Below are 16,215 nucleotides of genomic sequence, written 5' to 3' on the forward strand. Positions count from 1 at the left end.
TTGTGATTATTTGCCCTTAGTCTTTTTTACATAAAAATATCTGTTGTAAACAGTATGTTGATGACTGTAGTTTTTATTACTATTAAAGTTTTAAAATAAACTGGCAGCATTGCCAGGAGTTCGACTCTCGAGTTAAAGGCGTTGGGTGTGTTGTTTGTGAGTAATTAAAATTTGTGAAAAAGTGGGAAATAGAGTGGTCTAACGTTAACATGTAATATGTGTTCCTCGATTTCCAGACCCCAGTTTTATGGATAAATCGGAAATTAAAACAAATTCAGGCACCTAATGCCTTTTTCATTGATTTTAAAATTGAATTTCTGCAAATCTGACGCATCTCACTGACAGCTGTGAACTCGTTTTTCCTCGAACGGAAAATTGTCAGTGTGTAAGTGAGATTGGGAGCGAGACGAGTTCCGGCGAGTTCATACGCCACCCTTTTCCCCCGCAGGAATTATCAGCTGTTATTGTTTGGCTTTCGTGGCATCAAGCCTTTTTTTGCAACATTCTGATAAGCGGGAGTTTCTTCTAGTTGGTCTTTATCAAGGAAATCGAATGGCAGACAAAGGCCTGGCGAAACGGCTTTCGATGGCCTCTTCGTCCAAGGGCCGGATGAGCTTGCCCTCGGGCATAGGTGGAGCAGCTGCTGCTGGGGCATCTCCTGGTTCCCGATTGCCGACTCCCAGAGCCACAGGAACTGCCCCGGTTGGGATTCCGTCCCCGGGATCGCCGGGAGAGATTCCACTGGTTCCATATATCAAGACGTGCGACAACGGAAAAGTGCTTCCAAAATACACTGCGAGTGAGTAGAATCTACCTTATTTTAGTAATTGATCAAATTGGGTAGATGGATAATTTCTAAAATTTCAGCTTTAACCAGTACCACAGAAGATTTGGTACTGGCCGAGGATTTGGATATGGTTCAACTGGAACTGGAATTATTGCTGTCCACGGTTGCACTTCGCTACAGGGTGCTGAGAAGTGAATTTGATACCATTGACAAAAGCGATGAACGTCGGGAACGCAAAGGAAAATTCCTGGATAAAGCTCCTTGCTCACCGGGGAAGAAAAAGCGCCTGGATGAGAAACTGAAACTACGAGAAAGTGCCGGTAAACTTTTCGGCCACCATATGAAGTTCTCAAAGTTGAAGAATTCGTCCATGATTCCGCCATCTCCAGCTCCTTCGCAGCACACCGACGATAGCATGGATGCAGTTCCCTTTTTGCCTCACAACCATCACTTGCAACACATCCTGAACAGTACAGATCATCCAAAGTTGATGCTGCCCAAGAATGATACACCGAACAAATTTTGGATGTCGGTGGAACCTTACTGTATGCCAATCTCTCACGAGGATCTCAAAATGTTGGACGATTTGTTGGAGGAATATTCGGGCCCGCTTATTCCACCAATCCCAGAACTAGGTCCACATTACAGTACCCAATGGGCGGCCGACGATATTAAGGAAGAACAGGATAACTCCAAAAAGGTTAAAGGTCTCACTAATGGAGACATCGGCAAGAAAGAGAAAGTTATGTGAGTAATTTTTTAAACAATCTTGGAAGTATCTTGTTATTATATACGAAATTTTCAGGGGTGAAGGAATAACCGGTCCTTTGACGCAACGTTTAGTTTCGGCTCTGATGGAAGAGAATCTGTTGCCGGATGGAATTAGCACTAGCAATGAGAATAGCAACAGCAGCTCCGATTTGGGGCATAGCCATTCGCGGAGCGCCATCTCTTTGCTAAAGAATGGAATCAACATTGAACGGCGTCTCCGGAAGGAGTTGATTGAACAGGGTATTTTGGACGACGACGATATGCCTCGGGGACAACATGATGATGAAATTTTGTCCGAAATTAATAGAGTTCGTACCGAGATAGCCGTCATTGCCGAGTACAACTCGAACGAGATTAGAAAGCTGCAATCCATGGCACAGGATGAGATGAAGCGTATCGAGGTAAAGAGAAAGCTGGATCGTGTTGATCAGGAGGTAATTGTCGGATTCTTTCTATTTTATCCATTAATTTTTTAATAAGCACTCAACTAGAAGAACAATAAACTCCATATTTGTAGAGAATAGCAAAGTAAAATATTATAATTTTATTGTACTGTTGTCTGATTATAGAAATTCACAAAACTTTCTTTTATTTAGCAATACGGCAATACTTATGAGAAGAGGAATTTTATGATCAAATTTTTTAAAACCCAATCGGAATCCCTCATTAGTTCAAGAAGACCACAATAAGCAGAAATATTACTCAGCTCCGATTTATAAGGTCTATATGTTAAGTCGCAATTAGCATAGCATAGGTTTATAAAACTTTACAATACAGTTAGCTCTTGTCATTTGATCAGATATGTTAAGCCGTATTTCTCTTCCTAGAATTAAACTACTGAACAGACTTAACTTTAAAAATTTTCATGTATTAAAACCTTTAGAAAACTGTTTTTTTTATTAGTGACTTCTTTCGATTGATTTTAATCTCCTCTTTTACAGATAATCGAGAGTTTCAAAAAGATTTTGGCTGCCCGGCTGAAGCGGCGTCCTCTCACCAAACAGGAACGGGATGAGGCATATCGGTTGGTGGAAGAGCAGAAACGTTTGTCGGATCAGTTGGAGCGAATGCCCGTCCATGGACCCTTTGCTGGAAAGTGAAACCAAACACTTTCCTTGAAAACAAATGAAAAAAGCAATTGATGAATTTCTTCTTTCAAAATCTTTACATTAGAAGGGTAAAATCAAATGAAAAAATATTGTTCACTAAACTCTATCTAAAATATCCAATGTAATATATTTGCTAATAAATAGATTCCCATACCAGGGAACTCCGATCAAATATTTTTATTCCACTTAGTTCATTACACTACAGGTATAAATTTTTTTTTTTAACTAAAATATCTTTAAATTGATAGTGGTTAACAGCCGATACTGTTGTTAATCAGTTACTCTTAATCGTAATAAGCGAGATTATTTGGACGCAAATGAACTTACAACCTTCACTGTTCCTGATCCATCGTATCTGTACACCTCAGCTTTGTTTAAAAAGCATTGTATAGTGGCAGCTTAACAATCATTTAACCAAAAAAAAAATGTCTACCTTTTTCATCCCGCTTTATAACATGACAAGATAGACGCACAGCACAGCTTTTCGTATACCTATACTAAGTGCAACAGTGAATTGTTTTGTTTGATAACGCGAATCTTATCAGCAACTGCGTTGTTGGTAGCTTATTTTGGAAAGCATGAATCGTGCCATCAATAGGATAAATCCGTCAGTATTGGATTGTTTGTGCGTGAGTCAACAACGTGATTTAAAATGGAAACTTCATCCACAACTAACCTAACGGAAAAGGCTTCTCGAAGTAAAAATTCTGCCGAAGGAGAAAACTCGCAGGTTGATCTAAGCATTGGGCAAATTGTAGGAAATTGCTTTTAAATATGTTCGATGACCTTTAGTTTATTTTCTCTAACAAATTAAACCATTGAAAATTTCAAGGTCCAATCCATCAGCAACCTTGATTTGAACAGCTATGCAACGAGAAAATCATTTGCCCAGGGAATGCTCGATCTCGCCCTGTTGACGGCCAATGCTTCCCAACTGAAGTATCTGCTAACGGTCGGTGAAGTGCACGAGTTCTACCACTTGCTAATGACTTTGGTTATACTTTCGATTTCGCTTCAGGTATCTATCTTAAATATTTCCAATACAGTGACACGGTTGTTTTAAACTTTTAAATGCACTTGCTTAATAGGTCTTCCAGGCAGTGATGATAATCATTCTGGCTGTGGTGCTCGATATCAACAAAGTGGAGCAGCATAAGAAGTCCGATATACTGAACAATGTGCTTATCATATTCACGGTGATAAGTGTCGTGATAAATGTCATCATCAGTGCGTTCGATATGCGGACCCAGGGCGATTTGATACCGACGACTACTCCTCCTGGTGGAATGACCACAACGGCAGACGCGATGTGATTGGAATAAATATCAAATTTAAGGGTAATACTTTTCACGAAAATGAATTTCGTAGCAAATCTAGAGCTGTTTTAAGTCATCAAATTAATATTAATACAATTTAATATTAAAAAAAGAGTTTTCTAACAAATTTCAATTTCAGCCTGTGATGTATTTTTATTGTAAGGAGAGGAATCAGTTAAAATGAGGTTTTTCGATTGATAGCTGTTCGACTGTCATATTCAAAAACCTCGAAAACGATGATAAGATAGTGAAGATGTCTGGATCATCAACAGAACGTAATGCATAATGAGATCTTTTTTTATTAGAATAAACCGATGACTCAACAATACTAAGAGATTTCAGGGATGGCTATAATAAGGACGTTGTAAAACAAATGCAGGATGTCTAAAATGAAACGTGGAATCCCTTTCTCCTGAATCGTGCTGTTCCTTATGCATATTTATGCATCATAAATCAACACTCGCCTTAATTTATGCAATCATTCTTACGTACAAGGAGATCCTTTCGAAAGCAAGGTGTTGAAATTAAATGAAAAGAGGTTTATTTGCAAAGAAATTGACGTGCTGAAAACTTGTCAACATTTCAATCTCAAATAATGATCGTGACATGAAAGATTTTATTTAGCGCAATGGTCTGCAGTCGTAGTACCTATCTGCAGATAAAGCTTTTTTTGAAAATGTTGCTTAGAGTTTGATGCTTTAAGGTAACAGGTATTTGAAAAATTATTAATACACAGAATTAATTGTTTTTTGAACTGCAACAATGTGTTGTATAATCTCCAATATGGATTTAAATCTGGGTCGAGTATCCTAACAGCTATCTGCGAGTTATTGGACTCCGTAATTGAAAAAATTGACTCTAAAAAATTGTAGGTGCACTTTTTCTCGACTTAGAAAAGCCTTCGCCACTCTCAACCATGAAATTCTTTTTCAAAAACTAGAGTGTTATGGTATCAGGGGCACTGCGAACAACTTGATACGAAGTTATCTGGCCAACTGTGAACAATTTGTTTGTTCAGGAACTGCAAGAAGCTCTTTAGAAGTTTCAGATATCGGTGTCCCGCAGGGCAGCAACATAGGGCCTCTCTTATTTTTACTGTACATAAACGATATCAGCAAATTACCTCTGCATGGTGTTCCTCGCCTATTTGCTGATAATACAGCTCTTTTTTACTCTGGCACCTGTCCAAATAGTGTTACCATGCTTATGGAAGAAGATTTAAAAGTTCTTCATAAATACTTTTCCACAAACCTTCTGACACTCAACCTCACCAAAACAAAATATATGATCTTCAACTCTTATCTAAAAAAAGGGGCCTCATAATAATCCCAAAATCACTGAAATCGCGATCGAAAGAGTGAACAACTTCAAATAGGTATTTGGGTATTACTCTGGATGAAACTCTGTCATGGAGCAATCACATTGAAAATTTACAAAAAAAGATCTCATCTTATAGCGGAATCTTATGGAGGGTCAAAGTATTCGTCCCACGCCGAGTTCTGCTAAAATTCTATTTCGCCTTCATACATTGTCATCTATATTATTTGATCGCCATATGGGGAAGGGCTTCTTTGTCCCTTTTGTCACGTCTACAATCCGTAGAAAACCGATGCCTAAAGACTATCTTTAATCTTCCCCTACTCTATCCAACTAATCTAATCTATTCTAACAAGTCACACAACATATTACCTCTAAATCAACTTTTCGACTTACAAACAATAATTTATGTATTTGATAATTTGCACTCGTCAAAGCCTGAGATTTACAACAGGAGTTAGAATCCATAACACCCGCTTTTCTCATCACTTAGCACATCTTCAACTTCTCGTGGCCACCGTCGAATTTCTTTTATTGGTCCAACCAAATTCAACGTTCTTCCTGAAGATATAAAAAATTCAACGAATAGAAACTGTTTCACGACCAAACTCATACATTTTTTCAAAGAAAAAATAAGCCGTTGAACATCCAACCACTATTCAGAAGTTATTTATTATTATTTTTGTATTTTTCTTAGCTGCACTAAGTAACTATATCATTTAAGTTCTCAGCATATGAATGATTGATAATTACGATTTTTTCTTCCACAGTTTGTTTTGAATTGCTTAACGGATAAATCAAGCATAAGTTTACTTTTTGTTGGACGTAGCAATTTGCGTTGAGGACCAAAAATGTGAAAAAAGGGTGCGAAATAAGAATAGCACCACTTAAGTTTTTCAACAAAAAACAGGATCATTTTCGAAAATTTACTGTGTAAAAGTGAATAATAATGCTTCTACGAATATTTTGAATAGATAACTGTCTTTTTAGGAGTTTTCCAGAATTCCAAAGGTTTTCAAAGGTATTAAAAGGGGGTTTTAAGAGATGCCCCTCTAGCGTTAAGGAATTTGATATTTGAGCTATAAAACTCTATCAAACTGCTTGATTTCTTCATTAACATTCATGATGCAAAATGATGAAACATAGATTTGAGGCTGAGTTTGAATCCAAAAAGCAGGTTGGAATTCAAAAATACTAATGTTTTTTTAATAGTCAAACACTATTTTTCTAGTTTTAAGTCATAGATGGCAGCACTATCTTGCCATTTAACCAAATTCATTCCCATTTTCGTATATCCGGGATTAATTAGAGAGTGCTGGATGATTTTGGTCACGAAATAAATCCATGTACCGTGTGGACGCTTTAGAAATTCTAAGATCACTAAATCCAAAAAAATTAGAATTGCATCAAGCTCACTAAAAGTGATTTTTTTTACCGATTATCAGAATAAAGTTATACTTTACGATGGAGCTTGATGGACCAGACGGCTAGCAGTATTATTGGTATGATTTGCAATTGAATCGAAAGTTGAGATGAGCAGGAATTTTGGCGGTTGTACATTTTTGTGCTAGTGATTCTTTTGCAAATCCGGAAAAGCTTTCTGCAGAGTGAACTTCCATAAAACTGTGATAAGAAAATTCCTCAAAATGACGAACATGGGCCTTACCTGGAAAATCAATATTGATACTAAATTTGGTTGTAACCGCAAGATAGTGCTGCCATCTACGACTTGAAACTGGAAAAGTGTGGTTTACTGAACAAAATCAAAGTTTTTGATTTCCAACCCATTTTTTCTGAATCAAGATCAATCCCGAATGTTTGTTTCATCATTTCACGTCATTTTAATGAAGAAAGTAAGAAGTTTGGTAAAGAATTACAGCTCAAATATCAAATTCCTTAACGCTAGAGGAGCATCTCTTAAAAGCCCCTTTCAATACCTTGGAAAACCTTTGGAATTCTGGAAAACTCCTAAAATGCAGTTATCTATTCAAATAGTTCGTAGAAGCATTATTATTCACATTTACACACTCAATTTTTAAAAATAATCTTGTTTTTGTTGAAAAACTCAAGTGGTGCTATTCTTATTTCGCATCCTTTTTTCACATTTTTGGTCCTCAACGCCAATTGCTACGTCCAACAAAAGTAAACTTATGCTTGATTTATCCGTTAAGCAATTCAGAACAAACTGTGGAAGAAAATTTTCGTAATTTTCAATCATTCATATTTTAACAAGCGAAACACATAGTGGTGCTATTCTTATTTCGCTCACTGTATTTACGTTATGGAAATAAATAATTTGATTTATGTTTTTGTTGTTGTATATTTGTAAAACAACAGTTTTTCTTTGGAGTTACGGTTAGTGCGTTCATAAATTTATATTGTGAGACGGTATACTATGAGAATAAAATAAATTCAATCTTATTCTAAATGCTGATGCTTCAAAACAGTAAAAAGCATGAAATTGTAAAATCCTTGTGCCAGGTCAAAAGACTCAATTATCGCTTTAGCACAATTTTATAAATTTTTTATTCAAAAGTATATTTATATTAGCGCAGTGAACTAAAGAGCCGCACGTTTACATCAAAAGGCGCATTCGATGATGGTTATTTTAACATCAATTTGTTTTTAAATACTTCATTTTAGGTAGCAGAGTCTTAATTGTTATATGTTTTCCTAATAAAATCTTAAAAATAAAACTGAAATGTATTTCTTTCACTTTTAAAATTATTAACTATTGTATTCAAATGAAATTTTTCGGACAATCATCATTATAATTTTTATTTAAAAACATTTTTGACAGGAAAAATGTATAATAAAACTCGAACAAAACCAAAAATTAATGCAAATGGTGCTTTTGCGTTACGCCATCACAAATATATTTAAAAACTATAAAAAACAAAGTTTGTTGCAACTTACCCCTTTTCTTTAGTAGGGTGAAAATTGCATGTTTTTGTAAAATTAAAAAAAAATGTTGAAACCAATAATTTTTCTGGCTATACGTCAATTTGATGCCCCATCAACCTTAAAACTTTTGATGTACAAGCGATATGATTATCTGTGGACATTAAGTTTTAAGAAGCCATTGAAGTTGGAAAGTGTTGCATGCTGCCCCAGTTGGCGATAGCTCGGTTATTCATATGATGGAAATAATATTAACGCATGAGAAGAATAGGCGCCAGTTAGTTTGAAATCAACAAAAACATGTGATATTTACCCTACTAACAAAAAGGGGTAAGTTGCAACAAACCTTGTTTTTTTTTAATGAAAAATCAAATGAAATCCTTTGAAAATTTATAGTTTTTGATTTATTTGTGATGTCATAACGCATAAAGCACCAATTGCAGTAATTTTTGGTTTGGTTCGAATTAAATTTTACATTTCTTCTGACAAAAATGCTTTTAAAGAAAAGGCATATGGGTGCTGCATATATTTAGGGGTAAAAAATACTACAAAGAATTTTACTAGCTGAAATAATAAAAAAATAATGCTTGGATGGATGAAATTTTGAAATTAATAAACGCGTGGTGCGAAACAATCATATTCCAGCATATGGAACCGTGATTTAAAAGTCGAATCTTTTTTGATAATTAATTTAAATTAATTCACCGATATAGCCATTCATAAAAAATCACGGTGATAATCTTCATTAATAAAGTCGAATCTTTGATTTGCGTTTTGATGTTTTTTAGCCCTGACTAGAAACTGAATTTCAAAAAAATTATTGAAAAAAAAAACTGGTGATTCTACGGCATCGAAAAATGCTAAAATTTTTACATAGTAATTTTTTTTGGTGGAAACCAGCAACATTTAGTACCAAATTTATATTTCAATAAAAATTGAATCCAGTATTCATGTATGTATGTATGTAGATAATCCACCATGGGTGCACGGATTCACCGCAAGTTTCGCCAACGTATGCGCCAAATTGCATTCTTCAGATCATAAGTTCGGCCAATCTTCAATGCAAATTACCACATACCCGACACCATGGCTTCGTGTGAACTGTCATGTAATGAATGTATTTCGTGTATGTGTATGTCTTATTTGTAGAACGAGCAAACAGTGTCGCAACCGTATAAAATTCATAACATTCTCAGTGTTATGAATCTACGACAGGTATTCCGCATGCGTGTAGATACCTACCCAGCTGGCAACTGATTGAACGATCTTATATAATATAATCAATGTATGAAATAGTTTAAGAACAGAATAGACTTACCTTTATACCCAACTCACCTCAAGACGCACTAAGCTTACCTTTAGCTGTAACCGGCCTTATTCTGTATCATAACTCATAACCATATTGTCTATTTTCCGATTTAAAATAACTTCCGTTTTGTATAATTTCCACACTTTAAAAAATCATCAAATATCAACCCTACCCACAGCCATACACTCGCGGCTCGCACAAGTCTGTCACAGTTTATTTCTGCTTTCTTCGCTTCCTGATAACCCAGGCAGGCTGCAATATATTGCGGAAGTCAAGTTACGCAGCTACATCCGAATAAAAAACCCGATACACACAAACGCAATTGACCAGGCCGGCCTCTTCGCCCCCACATTTATCATAAATACATCCAAACACTCAATTTCTTCTTCAGTATTCCGTTCCCTTCTTCATCCAACGCATTCAATTTTTCATAAAAATTGAATCCAGTATTCATATGCATATAATGGCTTGTGATATAGCTCAGTTGGCAAGTCTGTTGTCTCCTGAGCAGATGTCCGCGAGTTCGAGCTCAAGAGTAAACATCGAACACAGTTGTACCGGATAAGTTTTTCAATAACGATCCGCAAACTGTAACGTTGATAAAGTCGCAAATGCCATAATGATGGTAAAACGACTATAATCGAAACAAAAAAAAATGCATATAATGAGCAATGAAAACCAATCATTTTCTTCCATTTTTAAATTATGTTTGTATTTATTTCCGGATTTTGTTTTTAATTATCCAACACCAGGTATGAAATGGTGTGCCTAAGTGTTGATCATTCGCCACCTGAGAAAAGAGTTCTGATAAGTATCTTTTATGAAATCTGTCCGACAAAAACTCACCCTTACTTATGTCTGGTTGCTATAATATAGATGAAAATAAAAATAATTATATTAATCTAACCAAAGTTCGTAAAATAGAGTCTCACCTTGCTTCAGCGTACGAAAACAAACAGACTTCAATGTGACAACTTGAAAGCTGATTTTCAAGCAAACTATATCATTTGCTGGAAAGTCCAGCAATTTGAAAACCGATTGCTGTTTTTTCAGCAAAAATGACAAGAACACATCCAATTGCTGGAAAACCGATTGCTGGTTTCCAGCAAAAATTTGGATTGCTGAACGTTTCCAAAAATTTTTGCCATCCTTATGAATGAATTAATATTTTTAAGCCTGGTTTTAAAACATACCTACAAGGACGATTGTCAAAATGGCGTAAGGTTGAAATTCTGAGGAAATATAAATTAAAAACACATGATAATGTCATTAACAGGCTCATGATATTCAAATGTGTAAGGAGAACTTTTTTCGTAAAAACATTTCAAAATATCAAATTGAAATTTTATCACTGACACGGGCTTTCACTTGAATAACGACGTTTTGAATATTTTGGATTACTTTACCATTTAAAACTATAACCTCGATTTGACCATGTCACACACTTAAACTTTTTTCCATCGGAAAAATTATTGGTATATTTTAAACTTTTAAACACATGAGAATAATTAAACAACTAATTTTGATATCACTAATAAACACAGTCGGATAATCTCTGTAGGCAATTAATGATTCGCCAAATATTTTCGCACACTCTATCACGTTGGTCTCGCGTGGGTTCTGATATACTCCAGCGCTCGAATAATGGCATCCGGAATCGGGGGAGGTTGTGGAATGTGATCTCCCTGGGGTTGAAATCCATTTTCATCGGCCGTGTAGCTCACTTCAATTAGTTCCCCTTCCGGTGAGTAGTATCGATATCCTCCAGTAGCTACTACGCCACCCTGTCCCTGCTCCTGAGCTTCGGTGCCATCCGAAAGTCTGTAACGGTATGCGTAGCTGCCATCCGGATTGATGTTCTGATCCCGATCCAGCACTTCCACCTGCTGTTGGCCATGAACTAAATTGAGTGCCGCTAATAGGACCAATATTACTAATCCGGTTTTGGTTTTCTGAGGAATTTTCAATTCGTTAGCATAATATGGAAGATCATTTGTGTCTGATCGTTTTTTACCTGATGAAGAGATAACATGTTGAAAAACACTAAACACCTGAGATGAGATCTTCGAATGCCGCCTCCTAACGTTGACACCGATCAAGTTTGAATGGAAGGTGTACAACAAAACTCTTTTGCTTTTATACATTCGTGGTATTGCATCAACACGTGCATTATGGTCCGTTGCTTTAAGTATTCGTATCTAACTAAGAGATACTAATTTTTATGAATTTGTGGCTGATTTTGAATTGTTGTTATAGGCTCCATAATGAATCTTACCATTTTTTTAATTCCTCTTAAACTCTTATTCAAATACCAATTTAATCCACTCATTCATAATTTAGAAGTGATTTCTTAATCAATTAAAATTATGTGCTCGGATCAAAATGTTTATTTTGACAGCGAAGTAGATACCTTATTACCTGTCCATGTGAAGTTTTTTGACGGCTTTATCTTCGGTCTGCATATTTAGGTATCTGCATTCGCAATACAGTAGTCTCATGAATACATTAAGGCATTAGTAAGTGCATATATTATCCGGAATCGACCGAGACCCTCATTTGGGTGGAACACGTTCGTTGATGTTAGCCTTACGAGGGTTGACTAAGATGTATAAATTAACATTTATTCAATTATTGAAGGAGCCGACTGACTGGAATTTTTTTCGATGCCTGGCTTCGTTAGAGTTTTGTAGGGATTCGAAAAGGGGCAGGAAGAGTAATGACCCTAGTTTAAATTATTTTGAAATCAATTGAATAAAATTCTAGCAACTAAGAGAAATATTGAAAAATTTATGCGGTCTTAGAATGTAGAAAAAACACCCACGTACATACATCATGCAACACTTTTCAACTTCAATGGCTTCTATAAACTTAATGTACAGTCCACAAATAATTGAACATCAAAGTTTTTGATGGGACATCAAATTGGCGCAATCAGAACAATTATTGCTTTCACCAGTTATTTTTCTGTTAACAAAAACATTCGATTTTATCCCTACTAAGAAAAAAGGGTAAGTTGCAATAAACTTTGTTTTAAATGAAAATCAAATGAATTCGTTTTAAAATTTATAGTTTTTGATATATTTGTGATGTCATAACGCATAAAGCACCAATTGCAGTAATATTAGAATTTGTTCGAATCAAATTTAACATTTTTACTGTAAAAAATTTCCTTAAAGCAAAAGCAAAAGGGTGCTGCATAAATTAAGGGGTAAAAAATACTACAAAAATTAATTATAAACACTAATGTTCTGAGGGGTAAAATTTTGAAATTATCAAACGCGTGATGCAAAACAGCATATGGAAACCAGATTTAAAAGGTGATTTTTTTTTATATATTTTAGCCCAGACAATAAGTCACACAAACACAACCAATTTGCAAATCATAGCTTGTGCGGAATCGTGGGCCACATTTTAAGGGGTATCTTGGGCCACCTAGATTTTGGGGTTTTTGTACACATTCAGAACTTAAAATACGTTTTTCCTATCTAAAAAGTTTTCTCATGCAAAATAAAGAGTTTTGAAAAATATGTTGTCCATTTTCTCCAATGCTTTAGAGACGAACAAAAATGCTATATAAGGAATTTTGCCAAAACGTTCGCGAGTCAGGAATTAGGAACTATTGGATCATACACAACACTCATTTTTATTTCTTCATATGAATTTTTTTTAAATAACTAAATGAATCATAAAATTTCAGCTATGGGTCAGCTCATAAACTTTGCACGTTTTTTTTTATCAATTTGGAAATGGTTGCCCACGTTTCTCCACGGTTTTTCAAAATCCTTAAAAAAATTCTATTTTAAAAACAGTCGGAACTCGGGAAATTCATGTAGGGTAGGTGTACCCTCCTCCGTCGTATCCCTCTTATTCGTCTTAATTCATGAATGCATGTTTTAGAGCCGAAAAATCACTTTCAACTTTAAATGGCTACTTCACATGATAAACTCACGTCTGTGAATTTATTTTCTATCACAAATTTGTCACTTTTGAAATATTTGATTTTGAAATCTCGAAGTGAAATTAATTATTGGCACACTCCGCCATATTGAAAGACGAACTTAGTGATCCCCCCAACGTGTTTCTTTGTTTTAACGCTTAATGTCAATGCATATAACAATCAAAATCATCAATGCAATGTTTTAACGCTTAATGTCAATGCATATAACAATCAAAATCATCAAATTCAACAGAACAGTGTTTAAATAAAATTAGAAAAATAATTTCAAACTAATTTGAACTATATAAATTTGTCAATATTCGATTGAAATCGAATCGCTCGGCCCCCATAATTCGTCGTAATTTTGCGACAGTAATAGGAAACCGTTTTGCAAGAATTGGAATTAGACCGGTTCATTTTTACTATTTTTTTTATTTCTAAGTAATCACAACACAATAAAGTAATTTTGAAGCTAGGAACTAGATGCGCTGGGAGATAAGTGCAAAAAGTCTTTTTATATTAATAAATGACTTGAATGTATTCAGCATTGCTTATAATGCATGGTTTTAAATGAACATAGAATTGATGGCTTTTTTAAGCTAAGTGGTTGGTGTTTTACGAATTATTTACTACCAGTACCGTGCATAATTTAATAGACGTTTGAGTGCACGAGAGAATATCTCCAACTTTACATATTTCTAACGTTCAACTTCAATGACATTGTTTCTTCATAATTTTATTATTTAATATTTGATTATGTTTGGTTCGATTATCTGATGTCACTAAACCTCTCTCAAGTATTTGAAACATTAGATACATCAATTATATGAATTTGTTGTTCGACCGGGAATAATTTTGAGGTTATGTATTGGCTTTTCGGTCTTATCAGGTCAATTATAACACTTTTTATATGTGCTTCATCCAACGTTTCGAATTATATTAATTCTTTATCAAGGAACTAAAATTAAATACAGGAGCATAAAACATATTTTCTCATAATAAATATTAACATTAATTACTCACTCGGACATTCGTGTTATTGTCCAAAGCAGATGCACTCCTACAGCGTTCATCAATCGTCGGGATTCTGGCTATAAATTTTGAATTTGAACTCTCATTTCATGTCGGAAGTGAGGAGGAAAGCTTGCGTGTGACTTACGTGTCCAATATTCTGGTATCGGCCAGGGCGTCGGCGCCTACTCCGTCGTTTTGGAACGCGTCCGTGGCAAAACTTCTATCACTCGACTCACTGTTTGTTATTATTGTTTGAGTTTTCTTTACCGCCAGAACCCGGCGTCCATGAGTGCTTGCGAGTGTTTGCGAGAGAGTGAAACACTCCGCCGTACGAGATTGCTCTCCCGTCTGTGTCGCTCTGGATGTTGACGGTATTCGGGGTACTTTGTATGTAGCACATTTCGAGTACCTCTAGGTGCCTACGGTGTTTGTTGGAACTGTCTAGGACGGTGGCTTTATCGAAGTCAAACATGTGCTCCTGTTCGAAACAATGTTCAACAACAGCTGACTGCCGCAGTTCCCGGATGCTGGGGTTTGACGCTGTGGCCCCTGTTGCTAATATGCGTTTCAATTTGGTGACATCACATTTATGTTTCGACATTCTAGTCCGTAGTTTATAGCTGGTCTGCCCAACATAGCATTTGGAGCATTCTTCATCTCGTTCGGGAGCGCCTGCGCATGGGAATGGTAGACCACATTGGAGCGATCGATCGGCGATATCGGATCTTTGACCACAGGCAGTAGGCTGCGTATCGTGTGCTTTTGTGTGGTGCCGATGCGTACATGCGGGTAATCCGTCTTAAGTGCGTGGATTACTTTTGCAGTTAGGCCGTCGATGTGTAATATGGATCGGTAGTGTTATGTGGGCCGGATACTCCAAGCGTCGATCAACAGCAAATACAACGTCAAAGATTCATTTGAGTTCTGCGAATTTATCAATGACGTCGTTTTGCTTCCAGATCACATCCTTGTTTCGTTCGATGTTGTTTCCCTGTTCACATGCATCCCCAGGGACCTCGTTTTAAGCAACATCATCAACAATTGGGATGCCATAAAGAAGAATACTAACATCAATTTAGATATGTTTCTCGAAATTGTAAACTTTTGCATGACCTGCAGTTATTTTAGGTACAAAAACAAATTCTACAAGCAAATATACGGAACGGCGATGGGCAATCCAGTTTCTAGTCCGATAGCTGATTTTGTCATGGAATCGCTCTTGGACAATGTGACACGGACACTCGATTTCCAGATACCAGTTCTAAGAAAATATGTCGACGACCTACTGCTAGTTTTGCCCCGCGAACATGTTGAAAAGGTAAGAGAAAAGTTTAACCAGTACCACCCCAAAATTCAATTTACGGTTGAGATCGAGTCGAATTGTCGTCTCCCGTACTTAGATTTAGTATTGATTAGACAACCCGACCAATCAATCAAAACCGAGTGGTACCAGAAATCAATAGCTTCGGGACGATTTCTCAACTTTCGATCAGCACACAACACGCGCCTCAAAATCAACACAGCGTTAAATTTTATAAAACGAGTCAAAAACTTTTCAACCAATGTTCCCCCCGAGGAGGCGATCAAATTAATTCATGAGAATCTGAGAATCAACGATTACCCGAAGACCCTGATCAACAGATTGATTCGAAAAGCGAACGAAACCGACACCCCCCAAAACACACAAGATACACCCACACAACACTACCGATCCATATTACACATCGACGGCCTAACTGCAAAAGTAATCCGCG

General features: G+C 36.1%; 3 protein-coding genes across 6 annotated transcripts; 2 read left to right on the forward strand and 1 right to left on the reverse strand.

Annotated features, from left to right (window-relative positions):
- Nucleotides 1-87: 87 nt before the first annotated feature.
- Nucleotides 88-2,839, forward strand: LOC129745205 (transcriptional adapter 3). 2 transcript variants are annotated; one of them, XM_055738132.1, is made up of 5 exons: nucleotides 88-156; nucleotides 237-799; nucleotides 868-1,534; nucleotides 1,593-1,992; nucleotides 2,500-2,839. In XM_055738132.1, exons 2-5 carry the CDS (start codon nucleotides 553-555, stop codon nucleotides 2,656-2,658), a joined length of 1,473 nt encoding a protein of 490 aa, XP_055594107.1. In that variant the 5' UTR covers nucleotides 88-156; nucleotides 237-552; the 3' UTR covers nucleotides 2,659-2,839. The 2 variants fall into 2 exon arrangements, with proteins under 2 accessions (XP_055594107.1, XP_055594108.1); XM_055738133.1 differs by lacking the exon at nucleotides 88-156 and having other exon boundaries at nucleotides 163-385; nucleotides 449-799.
- A 402-nt stretch (nucleotides 2,840-3,241) lies between these two features.
- On the forward strand, nucleotides 3,242-4,498 carry LOC129745206 (ninjurin-2-like). 3 transcript variants are annotated; one of them, XM_055738135.1, is made up of 4 exons: nucleotides 3,265-3,421; nucleotides 3,500-3,685; nucleotides 3,756-4,004; nucleotides 4,123-4,498. In XM_055738135.1, the coding sequence occupies exons 1-3, from the start codon at nucleotides 3,320-3,322 to the stop codon at nucleotides 3,978-3,980; spliced, it is 513 nt and encodes a 170-aa protein (XP_055594110.1). In that variant the 5' UTR covers nucleotides 3,265-3,319; the 3' UTR covers nucleotides 3,981-4,004; nucleotides 4,123-4,498. The 3 variants fall into 3 exon arrangements, with proteins under 3 accessions (XP_055594111.1, XP_055594110.1, XP_055594109.1); XM_055738136.1 differs by lacking the exon at nucleotides 4,123-4,498 and having other exon boundaries at nucleotides 3,242-3,397; nucleotides 3,756-4,071; XM_055738134.1 differs by lacking the exon at nucleotides 4,123-4,498 and having other exon boundaries at nucleotides 3,756-4,071.
- A 6,549-nt stretch (nucleotides 4,499-11,047) lies between these two features.
- On the reverse strand, nucleotides 11,048-11,605 carry LOC129748329 (pupal cuticle protein-like). The gene is made up of 2 exons (XM_055742894.1): nucleotides 11,525-11,605; nucleotides 11,048-11,462 (listed from the first exon to the last, which is right to left on the reverse strand). The coding sequence occupies exons 1-2, from the start codon at nucleotides 11,540-11,542 to the stop codon at nucleotides 11,109-11,111; spliced, it is 372 nt and encodes a 123-aa protein (XP_055598869.1). The 5' UTR covers nucleotides 11,543-11,605; the 3' UTR covers nucleotides 11,048-11,108.
- Between the last annotated feature and the right edge of the window lie 4,610 nt (nucleotides 11,606-16,215).

Source organism: Uranotaenia lowii, chromosome 2 (assembly GCF_029784155.1).
Source record: "Uranotaenia lowii strain MFRU-FL chromosome 2, ASM2978415v1, whole genome shotgun sequence".
Lineage (NCBI taxonomy): Eukaryota > Metazoa > Arthropoda > Insecta > Diptera > Culicidae > Uranotaenia > Uranotaenia lowii.